General features: G+C 54.2%; 1 protein-coding gene across 1 annotated transcript in view; it reads right to left on the reverse strand.

Annotated features, from left to right (window-relative positions):
* Positions 1-15074: 15074 nt before the first annotated feature.
* Positions 15075-17196, reverse strand: part of RGS9 (regulator of G protein signaling 9) — a 31449-nt gene continuing 29327 nt past the window's right edge. Inside the window, exons 18-19 of the mRNA XM_040081847.2 lie at positions 16811-17196; positions 15075-16044 (exon numbers count right to left, since the gene is read on the reverse strand). Of these exons, the coding sequence (XP_039937781.1) occupies positions 15894-16044; positions 16811-17196 (537 nt within the window). The 3' untranslated portion in view covers positions 15075-15893. The remainder of the gene's footprint in view (positions 16045-16810) is intronic.

A 17196-nucleotide genomic window follows, 5' to 3' on the forward strand; every position in this document is an offset into this window, starting at 1 on the left:
CAGGCTGGATGAGACCCTGGGCAACCTGTTCTAGTGGAAGATGTCCCTGCACATGGTGTGGGGGGTGGAACAAATGATCTTTAAGGTCCATCCCAACCCAAACCAGCCCGTAATTCAATGAAACTTTTACTCAAAAGCTGCCAAGGAAAAGTGGGAGCACAGGGCAAAAGGCAGGGAGCTCAGCAGATCCTGGAGGCCGAGGATTAAGCCCATTGATCTTCGCAGAAAGGCTGCAGGAGATGAAGGCTGCCCACATTAATTCCAGGCAGATGCACAAGCAGCAGCCACATGCAGCATGTGGCAGCAAAACCTCCAGAGTTCATGGCAAAGGATGGCGAGGATTTAATGGAGTAAACTGTGAAATTAGCTGGGAAAACTCTGCGTAAAGGGAGGAGAGATATTGCATATACACGTGTGGGATCATTATATTACAGAGGCTTTCAACGCCATCTCATAAGGAACACTGAAAAAGACCTTACAAGAGACTGAAAAAAACCCTGCACCTCTTAGCATCCTGCGCTTTTAACCAAAGGTTTAACTTTCACAGGGAGCAATGCTTTTCATATTTAAATCCCATCAGCATGATGGCAGCCCAGGAGGAAATGTATCCCGGCTTTGGAGCCCAGCTAGGAAGGGGGAATACATGAAAATGGGGTCAGCTGGGAAAAGAGGCTGACAAGCATCCCAGGGTGGCCACCAGTTGAGTGTCTGGCTGTGAAAGGCAGCAGCCACTCTGCTTTATTGAGTCTCCTCATTCTGACGTGGGGCTGGTGTTCTGGACACTCCGTGAAAGAGCAGGACATCCCCAGGAGAGCCAGAGCTGAGCCTTCAGATGGCTTGGATGGAGCTGAAAAAGTGCTGGGAGGTCCTGGTGGGGCTGGGAATGTCGTGTCCTGTGACATCCAAAGGGATTTCTGCCCCGGGCAGGGCCTGTCCCTCCTGCAGCCCTGGTGAAGGTGACCCTGCAAACCCAGCTCAGGACCCAGCAGGTCCCTGTGCCTGTTCCTCTTGGATCCTGCTCCCAGTGCTCTCTCCTGTGTTTTGGCACTCCATCCCTGCCCCTACTGGATCCTGCTCCCAGTGCTCTCTCCTGCGTTTTGGCACTCCATCCCTGCCCCTATTGGATCCTGCTCCCAGTGCTCTCTCCTGTGTTTTGGCACTCCATCCCTGCCCCTATTGGATCCTGCTCCCAGTGCTCTCTCCTGTGTTTTGGCACTCCATCCCTGCCCCTATTGGATCCTTATCCCAGTGCTCTCTCCTGTGTTTTGGCACTCCATCCCTGCCCCTATTGGATCCTGCTCCCAGTGCTCTCTCCTGTGTTTTGGCACGCCATCCCTGCTCCTCTCGGATCCTGCTCCCAGTGCTCTCTCCTGCGTTTTGGCACTCCATCCCTGCCCCTATTGGATCCTGCTCCCAGTGCTCTCTCCTGTGTTTTGGCACTCCATCCCTGCCCCTACTGGATCCTGCTCCCAGTGCTCTCTCCTGCGTTTTGGCACTCCATCCCTGCCCCTATTGGATCCTGCTCCCAGTGCTCTCTCCTGTGTTTTGGCACTCCATCCCTGCCCCTATTGGATCCTGCTCCCAGTGCTCTCTCCTGTGTTTTGGCACTCCATCCCTGCCCCTATTGGATCCTGCTCCCAGTGCTCTCTCCTGTGTTTTGGCACTCCATCCCTGCCCCTATTGGATCCTTATCCCAGTGCTCTCTCCTGTGTTTTGGCACTCCATCCCTGCCCCTACTGGATCCTGCTCCCAGTGCTCTCTCCTGTGTTTTGGCACTCCATCCCTGCCCCTACTGGATCCTGCTCCCAGTGCTCTCTCCTGTGTTTTGGCACTCCATCCCTGCCCCTACTGGATCCTTATCCCAGTGCTCTCTCCTGTGTTTTGGCACTCCATCCCTGCTCCTCTCGGATCCTTATCCCAGTGCTCTCTCCTGTGTTTTGGCACTCCATCCCTGCTCCTCTCGGATCCTTATCCCAGTGCTCTCTCCTGTGTTTTGGCACTCCATCCCTGCCCCTACTGGATCCTGCTCCCAGTGCTCTCTCCTGTGTTTTGGCACTCCATCCCTGCCCCTATTGGATCCTGCTCCCAGTGCTCTCTCCTGCGTTTTGGCACTCCATCCCTGCTCCCCTCGGATCCTTATCCCAGTGCTCTCTCCTGTGCTTTGGCACTCCATCCCTGCCCCTATTGGATCCTTATCCCAGTGCTCTCTCCTGTGTTTTGGCACTCCATCCCTGCCCCTATTGGATCCTTATCCCAGTGCTCTCTCCTGTGTTTTGGCACTCCATCCCTGCCCCTATTGGATCCTGCTCCCAGTGCTCTCTCCTGCGTTTTGGCACTCGAGCACACAGGCAGCTTCCAGCTACTGGAGCTGTGGCTGCTTTCATTTGCTGCCAGAGAAAACTCTGAGCCCGCAGCCCTGACCAACCACCAGGCCTGCAGCTCCCGGCCCTCAGAGGTCTCTCAAAGCAGCTCTTTCTTTTGAGTTTGGGGAAAACCACTGACTTTGGTGAGATCTGCTGCTTCTCCTTGGATCCGGGCCGTTTCTCCACGTGCGCTCTCTGCTCAGGAGTCATCCCCTTTGCAGGGAGCTGGGGAAGGGCTGTCCCACCCCAGCCCGGCTCTGGGCCCTCCTCAGCACCTTTTTCCCGGGCATCCCAGTGAGCAGGATGGCCAGACTGGGGATGGACACAGATCTGGGCACATCCTGGGTCAGCTCTCACCCACAGAGTGACACACACCTCCCTCGGGGAGTTGGCAGCCAGGGCAGGGGAGGGGACCTGTCTCTAACATGTCTCAAAAGTTTACCTTTCCTAACATGGCATCTTAATTAGATGGGAAAAGTACATCAAGCTCATTAAGTAATTACGAGGGAAAGTCCCTGCAGCAGATGCCTGGATTGCCTAAAGTACTGCTTACTCCTAACTGCTAACTTTGAAAAGGATTCTGCTATTAAAGCATTATTTTGTTCCAAGAGCACAACAAAGTCATTTATTTTTCATCGTACCTCTCCAAACGAATCCCTTACAGCTTTTCCGAAGCACTGTGTGAGAGAGGCAGGGGCTGGGGGCACGAGAAGTCATCCTTGGGACCCTCCCCAGTGGCACCAGCCGCCTTTGGAGGGACAACCCAGTGCCTGGCACACCTCAGCTGCCTTCAACTGGTGCCTCCACAGCCCTGGCAGGAGCAAAATCTTAAACGACCTGAGGGATGAGGGCTGAAGCGTGGACTTATCAAGCAGCCAAGAATAAACTCAGCCAATAAGCTCCCTGTGAACAGCAGGAGACTGTCCTCCTTTCCCTTCTAGAGGGAGCTGATAAAGCAGGAGAGGAAGATGAATCTTGTGGGCACTCCTCATTGCACCAGATAAGGAGGTGAACTAGAAATGTCATTTATATCTCTGGGCACCCATCTCTGCTCCTGCACCAGCTGGGGAGGCATGGCTGGGGCTGCACTTAGAGATGGGATATTGGGATATTGGGAAGAAATCCTTCCCTGTGAGGGAGGTGAGGCCTTGGTACAGATTCTCAGAGAAGCTGTGGCTGCCCCTGGATCCCTGGAAGTGTCCAAGGCCAGGCTGGATGGAGTTTGGAGCACCCTGGGACAGTGGAAGGTGTCCCTGCCATGGATCTTTAAGGTCTCCTCCACCCTTCACCCCAAGAACATTCCCCCCTCCCACTAACTCCCAATGAGAACTGAAGAAGTTTCAGAGAACTGCAAAAAGGGATGCAAATCTCGCAACAGCACAACCCCAACTTCCCAAAGCCCGAGGAACCCCAAATTCTCCCTGAGGAGCAGCAGCTGGAGCTCGCCAGTGCCCCATGGGAAGGAGGCAGAGCTCTCCATGATCACCCCTGCTCAGGAGAGCTCTCCAGGTGTCTGCTCCCCAAACTATAGACAGCAAACCCGAAACATCTTCCCTCCTCCCCTCTCGAGGCTGAAGGAATGCCTCAAAACATTTCTAATTGTGTAATCTCAGCTGTCAAATGACCTCAGCAACAGAAAATGGCCAGATCCAGAGGAAATTCTTTGCCTAAACCTATCATTAACCCTCACTAATACACACATCCCCCCCGCCCCGGACCCATTTTAAACAAACAAACAAACAAATGAAAGACCCCACAGCCCCGTAGGGGTGGTGGTGCTGTTATCCTTCCCCTGGAAAGCCTGAGGATTTCACGGTCAGGAGAGCCCAGCTCTCTGAGGACGCCGTCCCTGCGCTCACGGGAGCATTGTCAGCCAGCAAAGCCATAAATCGCCCGCGGGACAGGAACCTGGAGACCAAAGCCATGTAAGCCAAACAGGCTCAAAGCAAAAGAGTCCCTTTAGTGTGAGGGTGGTCTGTGTAAAGTTAGGAGACACCTGCTAGCAAGCCCTGAGACACAAGCATCTGTGTAAACTTGCCCCCTCCCTGCGCCCGCAGCCCTTAGAAGGTGTTGAATGAAGCAGTTTTCATGAAAAAGGCTCTGTTTGGGGCAGCTCTGAGGCTCCCATGTACCTCAGCAAAACAGAGGCAGGGCTGTGCAGCCTGGGGATGGATTACCAGGGACCGCAGCGAGGCCTATTAATTACGGTGACACGCTGATCTGCTCGCTGGGGGCTTGGGTTGGGTGTCGGGGAGATAAGAGCCCGCTCTGTGCGAGGGGCTGGGGCAGCACGGCGAAACCCAGGGGAGCTGGGGAAACCTGAGAGTGAGGGGGGATCCCCAGTGAGCCTGGGGGGGAATGTGCCTCAGCCCCCTGCACATCCCTGGGCCGGCAGTGGGTTGGCAGAGCAGATTTTGGCCATCCCAGCTGTGGTCCTTCAGCCCCTCAGGTCAGCAGCTGGCAGGATTTGGGCACTGATTTATTTTTAATTGGGAAGCAAAAGCTAAACAGTGAACCCTCTATACACAAGGCCATCACACCTTCTTATGAATTAAACAGTGGGAATGCTTGAGCACTGGCAAAGCTGAAATCTGGAAATACCAATATTTCACCAAAGCGGTTTTTAATATGCAGAAGTGTCATACACACGGCTCTGAAGTTCCTAGCTGTAGGTGAAATCTTCTCATCATCAACTCTCAATATAAGATGTGCTTATCTTAAAGGACATTTACTTTCCTGTGCTTATAGCCTGTATTTGAATTGTCAAATGACACTTTGCTGAAATTATTAAAACCTAGAGGTCACAGGGAGCCCGACTTGAAAGCGGGAACACACATTCTTTCGTCTGAGCAAAAGTGCATATTTGGAATTTTAAATGCAAATTTTTTTTGGAGGAAGAATCGCTTTTCTGGCAGCCAAGCACAGATGGAACATTTGAAAGAAGGTTCTGCTTTAATTTTTGACAAGTGCTGTGAATAGACACCTTGCTCTGCTGGGAGAGGGGAGGGATGGGGCAGAGCCCCGACCCCAACGGGAGCCCGGTGGGGTGAGTGGGGGTCTCACCCTCCCCCAGCCCCCTCTGCTGGGTGCTCTACAGCAGGTTAGAGCACAGCAGACTGCAGGAGAGCTGGCAGCTTGGAGCCCTGGGGAGGGAGGCAGGACAGGCAGGGCTCTGAGAGTGCTGGGTGCTGACCCCACCAGCCCCCAGCCTCTGGCTGCTGTCCCAGCCCCAGTGGAGAGCTAGGCTCTGGCTGATGGGATACCCAGGCTCTGGATTCTGAGATACCCAGGCTCTGGATGATGGGACACCCAGGCTCTGGATTCTGGGATACCCAGGCTCTGGCTGATGGGATACCCAGGCTCTGGATTCTGGGACACCCAGGCTCTGGATTCTGGGTTATCCAGGCTCTGGATTCTGGGATACCCAGGCTCTGGATGATGGGACACCCAGGCTCTGGATTCTGGGATACCCAGGCTCTGGCTGATGGGATACCCAGGCTCTGGATTCTGGGATACCCAGGCTCTGGCTGATGGGATACCCAGGCTCTGGATTCTGGGATACCCAGGCTCTGGATTCTGGGATACCCAGGCTCTGCCGGCTAGGATCCCTGCACAGCTCAGGCTGAAGGAAGGCAGGCAGTGTCTGGCTGATATTCCCTGACTCCAGGAATGTTTTCTTTTGGAGGGATAAGGCTTATCTGCTCCCCTTGCTCCTACTTCCTTTCAGGGTGTTCACTGAACAGATAGGAAGGGGAAGTAAAGACGTTCAACGTCTGTCTCAAAAAATCCCCAGTCAGGCTCCTGATGTGCCATTTGCAGATCAGCCGTAACCTTGCTGTTGTGTGGAGGCTCTCCCCAGGATGAGCCATGGTGCAATCCAGGACATGCCAAAAATACCCAGGCAAGGAGCAGGGAGGCAGCAGCTTGACAGGGGATGAGAAACCACCGTGCCCAGGTACAGAGCCAGGTGGGTGCCTCTGTGGGGAGCTCACTCTGCCCGAGCCGTGAGGGTCTGGAAACAAAAACCCCTGGGGCTTTGCAGGGCAGAGCTTTCCTGACGCCTCTCAGCTACCCCTGGGCTGGTTTTTGGTCCATATTGCACCAAAGCTTCAGAAAACACTTTTATTGTGTGCAAGCTGCAGGGAAGAACAGGAACAGTAACACGGGGATGATCCTGCCCCTCCACCAGCCTCCTGCCCATCCCTCTGCACAGAGAGAACACCGGAGTGGAAAGAGCTTCCACGGGGCTTGGTCTGTAGTCACCATCTGTGAGCAGCAAGCCCCAAAGCAGCAGGAGCCTCCAGCCCTCTGCAGCCTGACCCCAGCCTGTGCTGTGCTCTCCCACGTGTCCTCTCTTGGATGAAGGTGGTTGGTGTTTTAGCTGTGCTTAGCTGAACATTTGGTGAAAAGGAGGAAGGCTCAGCTTCCTGCAGCCCTGAGATGAGTCTGGTGCTTCTGCTCCCTCAGTGACAGGCTCCATGAGGGGGACTCAGTGACAAAAACCTGCTGCAACCCCCACCCCAGCACCCAGAGGGGAGCAGCAACAAGCCAGAGGTCACCCTGAGGAGGAGGGGATGGAGGAAACCTGTGCACAGTGGCAGAGCAAGGCCGGGAAGGAATTTCCTACCGTGAAGGGCTCTTCTCTTTTTTCCCCTTCTAGCACAAACAGAGATGAGGTTTGAGGAGTGCAGGCTCACAGCTGGTGACAGAGGGCAGTGACACCATCATTGCTTTCCAGAGCAAACACAGCCCAGCCTCCAGCCACGCTGAAACCCAGGTTGTTCACGTCTGCCCAGCAATGCTTCACCTCCCCAGCCTGAACCCTTTCACAGAGACGTGCCCACAGCCACCCCTCCGTCTGCCCGTGCATCCAAACGCTTATCCTCTAACATGAGGTGACCTGACTTGACTACAGCATCCATCCTGGGGCCTGCCCAGAGAGGGGGACACTGCCTGCCAGCTCCTCACCCCCGTCTCCATCAGCACAGCTCCTCACCCCCTTCCCATCCCTCCTGGAGAGCTCCTCGGTGCTGATCTGAAGTTTGGATGCAGTGTTGTTTTTATATATAAATGACATTATGACAAATGATGAAGGATTAAATTACACTTCAATCAAATCATGCCAAACCAGTAGGGATTGAGGTCCCAGTGGAAAGTATACATGGAGTTCCTCAGCTTCCTGATTTGAATGACTTTGTTCTTCTTCCAGAGAAAAGGGGAGGGGAGGGGGGGGGAAAGAAGGAGAAGAGAGGGAAAAGGGAGAGGAAGGGGGGATTTGGCCTAAAATGAAACATTTTCCTTTTAAGTTGAACATTTGAAAATGGCTGGGAGGAAAGAGCTGAAACACTGTAATGGCTGATACTGAAGAACAGCCTGGGACTTTTGCTTTTCGAGAACAGAAGCCAGGGAGAGAGCTGTGGTGTGAAAAAGGCAACGCTGTGTGCCTTGAAGGGGAAGGTGTTTGCAGCAGCCCACCTCCTGCAGACACTGAGAGCCCCCTGCAAGGCACTAACCCAATTAGCTTTGCTAGAGCTGTGCCGTGCAAAGGCAAAGGACTGACAGTGGTTTTGGTAAAGGCTAAAGACAGCCTCCCTCTGCCTTGCACTCCATCGGAGACGCTTTATTATCTTTGTGTTACCACATCTTGCAAAGGCTGGCCCCAGAGCCTCCAGCTCTGTCCAGCCAGAACCTCTCTCCTCACTCTCAGCACTGTTGTGAACAAATCCTGCAGAAACAGCCACGCCAGGCATGAGTTTGCCTGGAGAGGGACAGACAGACAGACAGCTGGACAGCCAGGCAGACACTGCGCTCTAAGATTTGCTTCAAGCACTTTGCCCTGAAAGTTTCATTCAATGCAACCCAGCTGGAGCTGATTTCTGGGTGCAGATCTGGGGTGTGGTGTCCAACAGAGCCCATCAGTGGCCAGGCATTGGGATGAAATGCCCAGGGAGGTGGTGGAGTCACCATGGAAGCGTTCAAGAGGCATCTGGATGCAGTTGGGGTTTTGGTTTAGGTGCTGGGTGATGGTGGGACTGGATGATCCTGAAGGTCTCTTCCCACCTTGATTCTGTGATCGGTGGAAGCACAAATAAGTCAAGCAGAAGACACCAGAGCCCCCTTTGGCTTGATAGTTGCCACCGAGGAACAACAGAGTTGATTCAGGTGTGACAGTTCAGGATGGCATCAGTCTGACAAGCTCAGAGCAGCTCAAAGCCTCCCAAAGCCTTCCACAAGCTGTGGCTCCATGTCTGCACGTGAACCACGGAGCCAGAGAGGGCACAAGACCTTTTCCCACCTCTCCATTTGACTATTTCTGTGCTCAAACAACACACGTGACCTACACGTGGTACCTGTGATGGACAAGCTCCTTCCTGGTCACATCATTACATTATTGTAATAATCTAACCTTGCCAAAATTAAAGGCAAAGAGTGCACTCCAGCAGGTCTAAAATACCACTCTCAAGGCAGGGCAAGGCCAGTCCTACTGAGAAAAGAGCCAAGCCCACAAGAGCACACATGTGCACGCAAGTGTGCCCGGGCACACACTCCTGCACCTGAACAGGGTAAAATCAGATCATCCCTTTCCCAAAGTCCTTTGGCTACGATTTTTCTCCTCGTAGCAACAGGCTTTGCAAAGTATTTTAAAGAACAATTCAGCAATAATTCCCAGGAAACCATTTGTTACCTGTGGTTAACGTCCGATCCGCTCACATGGCAGCTCAACTTTCTGACACAGAAATCCAGGAGAACACTCGGAGAAATCAAGACCCAAATTGGTTCAGCCTCTGAGGATAATAACGACTTAGAAATATGTATAAATTTAAGTGGTTTTGAATAAGGACAGCGTTTCAAAAAAGCACTCGAATTGTTACTTTGAAATAAGCCATTATTTTCTGCTTTTTTAAATTCCAGTCTTTAATAGGGGATGAGACCCAGACTGCCAAGAACCAAGGAGAGTTTTTGATGCAAATGAAAAGCGGCATTTAAGAAGTGCAAGTATCCCATAATAGAGCCCCCACCACATTGCCAGCTCCCAGGCCTGCCTGGAACATCCAGGGACCCACCCAGCCTGGGGCACCAGAGCAGGGGGAGTTAGAGACCCCTTGACCTCACGGCTGACCTGGTTTGTGCTGGTGAGGCCTCGGGGCTCACACCACAGTCCCACAATCAACTGTTTCCAGTCAAAAAAACACAGAAATTCCAACCTGGTGTCAGATCCAGACACACATGGGCAGATGTGGCCATGCAGGGAAGGGATGGATGACAGGAGAGCTCCTGAAGGCTCCTTGGACTGGTTTTACTGACCCTGCCCCTGCCCAGCATCCCAGGAAAAGCCCTGTGGGATTGATAAGGAAGGGTCATACTTGGAGAAGAACAGCCTCTGGCAAAGAAGCATCACTGGGATGAACGGCAGTGATTCACACGCCCACCAGGGAGCTCAGGATCTCCAAACCCTCCATGGACACCCAGCCCTGGCAGGGCCAGAGCTCCCCAAGCCGCTGCCTGGTGGGGAAGAAGCAGCTCTTGGAGGAGGCAGCAGCAGCGCCCAGGTGCTCCCTGTCCTCCCCACGCCCAGGGAAAGGAGCAGGACGTGCCCTCCTCACCCCCAGCCGTGCCACAGGCTCCTCCTGGGGGGCAGGACACAGTTCTGCCCAGGGAGAGCAGGGCCAGCTCCGCCAGGGAGGGGCTGAGGTGATGGGGATGAGTTGGCAGGCGGGGGTCAACCATGGAATCACCAAGGCTGGAGAATTGTTTTAGGATCATGGAGCCCAAGCATCACCCAGAGCCACCACTAACCCAGGGGCTGCGTCCACGTGGATTTTGAACTCTTCCAGGGGTGGAGACTCCATCAGTGACCCTGTGGTGACTCTACCTCCAGTGTGGTCACAACCTACCTTGGGCAGGCTGTTCCATGCTTTACAATTCCTTTCCATGGATAAGTTTTGACAATATCCAACCTAACCCCACCCTGGTGCATCCCCAGAGGATGAGGCTGCCCCTCATGCCAGGGGCAAGTGGGAGGGGGGAAGGTGGGAGCAGGGAGGGGCCTGGCACGACAGGGGAGTGACAGAACAGCAGCTGGCCCTGGACAAAAGGCCCAATTACAGCGTCCTCCCGCAAACAAACATCCCCACAGCCCAACTTTTTCAAAGGTGGCTCAGGAAAGAAAAGGGCTGCGGGATCAGCCTAAGTCATGTACATCTATTTAACAAGAAAACTCATTGATAAGCAAACCACCTGATGCTTGCACAGCAGAAAAGAAAACACCTGGTTCTGCCTGTGGGTTGATAAGCCAATATCTTTAATCTTTTTTTTTTTTTTTTCTCTTGATGACTGAAGTACACACTCCGTGCGGCCCTATGCTCCAGCCACATTGGTAATAGTAACAAAGCTTTGATGTCCCCCTCATTCAACAGAATGTTGTTTAGTTCAAAGCGAAGAACAGAGGCAATTCTTTGCTTTTAAATTATTAGCTCCCTAAGTCTTCTGTAATGATATAGTTTGACTGAAGTGTGCAGTTTATTAACTACATAAAGACGATATTATTAGAGCGGAGAAAGGCAGCCGAAAGTTTTGCCTTTCAGCTCAGCAGCAGGGGTTTTTGATACTTTGATCTCAATCAATGCTAAATGTCTTTGTGAGATAGAGGGAGCAGCAGAAATTACCTTTGGCACCATGACTACATCAATTATTTAGTTCTTTTTCTTATAAATTAAAGTGTTCTTCAACTTTTACCCCACTTTTTTTCTTCCTCTTCTTCCTCTTCTTTTTTTTTTTTTTTTTTTTTTCCCTTCAGTTATTGCAGGGGGGGGAAAGCTGACTGGAAGAAGTCTTGCTGTGAGTATTAATAAAAATTCCACTGACCTTTCCCAGTCCTGGTCTGGGAGGGTCTTCTCTGTGTGAGGAGGTGGATTCATGTGAACAACAACAGCAGAAGGGGGGCTCAGGGTAATGTGCTCTTTAATCAAATGACTCTGTAGGCTCTTATTCCAAATTAGTCCATATTTAGACTATTTTTTTTTTTTTTCCTTTCCCTTGGTCTTTTCCCGTATCGCTACTATGAATGCAGCTGGAAAAATGGGACACCTGTCAAGAAAGGTGGAGGGAGACTATTTACAAGAGCAAGTGGTAACAGGACAAAGGGGAATGGCTTCCCACTGCCAGAGGGCAGGGTTAGATGGGATATTGGGGAGATGTCCTTCCCTGTGAGGGTGGGGAGGCCCTGGCACAGGTTTTCCAGAGAAGCTGTGGCTGCCCCATCCCTGGAAGTGCTCAGGGCCAGGTTGGAGTGCCCTGGCATAGTGGGAGGTGTCCCTGTGGGCTGGAGGGGCTTTAAGGTCCTTTCCAACCTCAGGCATTCCCTGATTCCAGGGCTCCTGAGGCTGAAAGCTGAGCTTGCAGAGAGCCAGACCTCAGCCCTGGGGCTGCAGCAGCTGCCTGCACACTGATGCTGGATGCAGAAACTCTCATTAAAGCCACTGGTGTCAGGTGATCCCACCCAGAGCTGTCACCAAAGCCTACCCACACAGAACTCCTGCCCAGCCTGGAGTTCATCCCCTAAAGCCAAAAATAAACCCTTCCCACAGCTGATCCATCCCATCCCAAGGGGGGTGACAGACTCCCTCCCTGGGACAGAGAGAATCCGGCATGATGGCACGAGAGCAGAGCGAGGATAACACAGCTCAGTGCTTCCCTTGGATAACAACAAACGAGGGGATATTTCAGTGGGATTTGTGCTCTTTTGATACTTCAGGGAAGAGGCTGGAGCAGAGCCAAGGAAGGAGGGCATCCCTGCAATCCTGGGGACAGCAGCTGGTGCCTGGACTCAGTGCTGTGGTGCACCAGAGCGTGTTAGAAACCACTGGAACCAGAACCTTGGCTGGGAACACGAGCAGCAGCACCACAGAGGTGCTGAGGAGATGCCTTTAAGCCAAGGCTTAAAACACTGACCTCTGGCCAGCGAAATTCTTTGCGAGCAAGAAATAAAAGAGGTCTTTGCAGAGGTGTTGAGGCATGAACCATGGGAACTTCAATATATTTATGTGTAGAATGTGTTGGAGAACAACATAATTCTGTTTTCATGGTGATCAAAGTTTTGCAAGAAGGAGGACTTGAAACAGTGTGCTGAGCTGCTATGGCAACATGAATTTTAAAAAGTAAACTGACTTGCGAGAGCTTATCTTTTCCTCTTTAGTGTGGTGCAGAACAGATCTGGGAAGCTCTGCCTGAAAGGGATCCTGCGAGGCGCTCACCTCTGCTTCTGGGCCAGGTGTGTGGCAAAATGCATAAAACATATCCCTCGTGGCGAGGGGAAAATCATTGCGCGCCCGGGTTTGTCCTGCGCCCCGAAGAGCCGAGTCACGGCGGTTCTGTCATCGCGTGTTTATCACGGCTCAGATATTCAGATGCCGGGCCGGACGGAGCACTCGGGCTGCGCTGGCATCCTATTCTGGGAGCGGGGTGGGCTGCCAGGCGCTGCTCGGGGTGAATTCCACCCACGGGCGGGCGTTCCCGAGAGCACCACGACGCGGGGCTCGGTTTACGGCTCGGCTTTCAAGCCGCCCGCACAAAATGTAGAGGCAGCGGTGTCAGGAACCCTCCCTGACAGCTCCTTTCAGGAGGGGATGCTGTGAGGAGCTGTCACGCTCTGAGTCAGCTGTTCTTCCAGGCCCGGCGTTCCAGGCAGGAAGAGCCTGCTGGCGGAACCATCCCAACCACGCCGCCTGCCAAAACCACACTGGGAATCCCATGGGAACCGGCCCTCTCCCGAGCCAGCTGGTACTTCCTGCTCCCGAGGCCTGATCCTGCTGGATGCTGAGCATTCTTTGTTCCATTTTTAAATTAATGAGGCTTGAGCAATGCACGGTGCCGGACGCCGGGGAAGAAACAGCCCCGCGGTGTTTTCAGCGCTTTGGCCGTGTGGCCCAGCTGGAGGGGAGAGGGAAATGTCAGGCTGGAAGGGAGATACGAGAGATGCCTGGAAAACAGATCCGTAGTCTGGAGATTTTAACCGGGTTCTCCGGGCTGGCCGTGCTGCCACACGCAGCTCTCCTGCCCAGCACAGGCTGTGACCCCCCAAACTGGCAGCCCCATCTCTCCAGAGAAGGATGAGGATCTCCAGCGTGGGACTCGCTCCCATCCTATCCCAACAGTGTCCCCTTGAGGTTGGTGGCTGAGGCAGCCTGGGAAGAGCCCTCATGGAGGTGCAGAGGAACCCCAGAAGCTGCTCTTGTTTTCCAGGCTGGTCCAAACGACAAATCCCAGCAGCTGTGGGTCAGCCCGAGCACAGGAACCTGGAGGTGCCCACCCCCACTTGGGAGTGGAGCACTTGGAGAACCGCTCAGACGGGAATCCCCTTCCAGCTTCCTTCTGTGGATGCCCAAAGCTGCACCACTGCAGCCCACCCGGCAGCACCTGGAGCGTGGGAGCTCCTCCAGCACCGAGCAGCCGAGGTGGGAGGGTCTGTGCAGCCATGGGAGGTTGGAGAGAGAGCCCCTGCAGAGGACACGGGGCTCCCTCTCGGCTGCTGCTGCTGCTGGAATCTCCTTTCTTCTGGCAGCCAAGCAGCAGGGAGTTTTCTGAGAAACTGCCCACAGGGAGCAATCACTTTTTCCAGTCATTAACCTTACACATCCCTCACATTACAGGAATACCTTGGATGTCTAAGTTGCTGCAGCGAGCTAATTCCTCCAGGTGACTCCAGGCAGCGATAAGTGGGCTCCTGCACAGCGAGGGGATTTGAAGTGCCAGAGCTGAAAGCGCTCCCGACTCCGGCACGCCAGGCCTCCAGCAGGGGACACAGCCTCAGATGTCACAGCACGGTGGCAGGAGGGGTCCGGGGCCTCTGGAGCTGTCATTTCCAGCCTGCAGTCAGCAAAGCACCCGGGGGAGCCAAGGCAAAGGGAGGAGGGCGTGAGGTGCACAGTGCAGGGCCCTGTGCCCCCAGGGAAAAGGGCTGTAGCTGAAGGAAACTGGGGAAAAAGGTATTTGGAAGATATTGGGGGATAAAAAGCAGTGCCCTGAAGGGATAAATGTTGGGAACTGCCACTTCTGGCCTCTGGGAGAGGTGTGTACCTGGCTGGATGTTGCTGCACTCGGTGTCCCAGCCCTGGCAGAGCAGCAGGTTTGCATCTGAACTCCTTCCTCTGGTGTGGAAGATGAGCACAAGGAGTATTCAAAGGCAAGGAGGTGCCCAAGAGAAGCTCAAAACCAAGTATTTACAGTAGGATGACTCTTATCATATATATAATATTAAATATACTCTTTTCTCTGACAAATCACAATGTCTTCCTGTTGTGTTTCCTAGGTTATACATCACCAGCGTCCTGCCAGGACTGGCTGGAGTAACAATACTCACACAAAAAATTGCAGAAGACACCAGATTTGTCTCTCATCAATAACAGATGTCCGTGTCAGTGGCAGCAGAGCAGGACCAGGTCCCTCTGACAGAGCAAAGCCATCGAGAGCCAACGTGTACAAGAGGAGCACCACGGGCAGTGAGGGCCAGCAGCCTTCCTGCCCAGCCCCCAGCTACCCTGGGATAGACTCTTTGGAGACAGAAGCAGCCCTCTGATATTCCCAAACTGCCCTGTGATGGGAAGTGTCAGCCCAGACCTGGGGGAAACGGAGAGCACTGAGTGTGTGAGGAGAGATTTAAATCCCACAGCAGGACTGAACCCATGCAACTACATCAGCCACACAGGAAAAAACTCCATTTATAATCAGAAAGTACAAAACAGCAACATCAGAAGTCACAGGTCAAGGTCAAGGTACAGAACAGGGACCCACAGCACACACACACACCGAGGAAACTCCTCCAGGGAATAAAACAACCACCTTCAAACACAGACACAAGGAAGGCAGCAATCCAACACTCAATATCAGCACAGCCTGTGGCAACGTGTCAATCCCAGCCTGAAGGGGCCCAAAACACCAACATGGTTTCAAACCCATGCACTGGGGAGCTGGAGCTAATGCAGGAGGGCTCTGCACTCCTTGATGCCTCTGGGATCACGTTTTATTTGGCTGAAGGAATGACGCTTTGCCACTCGGCACACAGCTGCTGATAAGGGGCGCTCCATTGTCCCCAGTCTCTTAATCAGCGTGCTTTAAAATATAAAAATCATAATTAACGGGAGGTGGGCCCAGGCTGGGGACACAAAAACGCCCCAGTTTTGGCACTGAAGCCTGAGTCCTGCCCTGTCAGCCCCCTGCCAGCCCTGCTCCAGCTGTGCTGTGTTCAGTGTGCTGACACCTCATGGTCAAGCCAGAAACTCCGATAAGACGCAGTTTCCCAGGACATCACCCACACATCCTCCATCTGCCCCAAGGCATGAAACCAGGCTCGTTTATGGACAAGTTTGTCATGAGCAGAACCAAACACACCAAAGATAGGAAAGAAAACCAGTCCAGAAGGGCTTGGAGCTCTTGGATGGCACTAACACACTTTTCCAGCAGCACGGTCCATGTGCTGAGCCATCCACGGCAAACACTGCGGCCTCAGGCCTGGGAGGAGCATCCATGCCGGGGTTACCCCGCTCTCCCCTCCTCCGTGGGGATCTCCCAGGGGCAGATCAGCTCCTTTGCAGAGTCCTCCCGAGCTCGGTGGTGCCCGTCCTCTCCCTGCCCGGAGCCCCCAGGGCACGCTCGGCTCTCCGAAGGCGTTTTGACTTGGAAGAAGCTGCGTTGGGAAACAGAAACTCATCACACACGCGGCGCTTTTTGATGTGCTCCGAGCTCGGCTTTGAGATTTCCACTGTTCCGGTGGAACAAGGCAAAACTCCCGGGCAGGAGCCCACGGAGAGGGAGGACAAAGGGAATGTGTGCTGCCACCCCTTTGAAGCTGCAACGCCGTGTGACAGAGCTCCAAAGAGCGGAGCCAGGTAGAGCAGGAGCCCCCAGGTTTACTTTGGGATTTCTAATGTGGACTCATCCACTCGGCCAGCAGCAGAGGTGGGTTAAAGGAGATCAGGGACATGCTGTTCCTGCTGAGGGACAAGGGCAGGTTTGGTTCCTGCAGGGGCAGCCTTTCCAGGCAAAAATTTCCCATCTCTGCCCTGGAACAACAAACACTTGGTGACTATCTCTCAAGATTTTTCCCTCCCCTGTCACTTCTGGTTCTCCTATGACTTGAAATCACTGAACCAAACCTGAGACAGTGCTCAAGAACACTGAGGTTTTCCAGATTCAGGGCTAAAACTAAAGCCTGGGGTTTTGCACCCTGAAAAGGAGGCGTGGGAATAGCAGAGGCACTGCCAGCATGGGCTCCTGGCCTGCTCCCATCGGAAAACTGCAGGAATGGAGACAGGGAAGTGACACTTCCAGAGCCTGGGGTTTGGGGCAAGTGAGGCAAAAGTGACTGTCAGCTTCTCAGGGACCTCTCCCTCTGGCTAATCCCAAACCGAACCAGGAGCTGAGCCCTCTCCATGTGTCCGTGCGGCGCTCACCTGCTGACCGTGCCGCTGTCCGGCCGCAGCCGCCGCTCCCGCCCGCCCAGCGGCTGCACCTTCCCGTGGGGCACGGCCCGGCGCCGCGGGGACAGCGCGCCCAGGCCGGCCGGCCTCCAGCAGCCCCTCCCGAGGAAGCGGCCCCAGGACCCGGCGGCCGGGCGGGATCTCCTGCTGCCGGGGCCGGGCGCCCGGAGCCCCGGCCGGGGGCCCGTGGTGCTGTCCGGGGCCAGGCTGACGGGCGAGGGGCAGGCGGAGCCCTGGGGCAGCCCCGGCGGCCCGGGGGGCGCGGCGGGCGCGGCCTGAGGGGCGGCCGGGGGCCATGGCGCGCTGCTGCGGGCCGCGGGGGCGGCCGCGCCGCGGGAGCAGGAGGCGAGGTGGCCTGG

This window comes from Hirundo rustica, chromosome 18 (genome assembly GCF_015227805.2).
Source record: "Hirundo rustica isolate bHirRus1 chromosome 18, bHirRus1.pri.v3, whole genome shotgun sequence".
Taxonomy (NCBI): domain Eukaryota; kingdom Metazoa; phylum Chordata; class Aves; order Passeriformes; family Hirundinidae; genus Hirundo; species Hirundo rustica.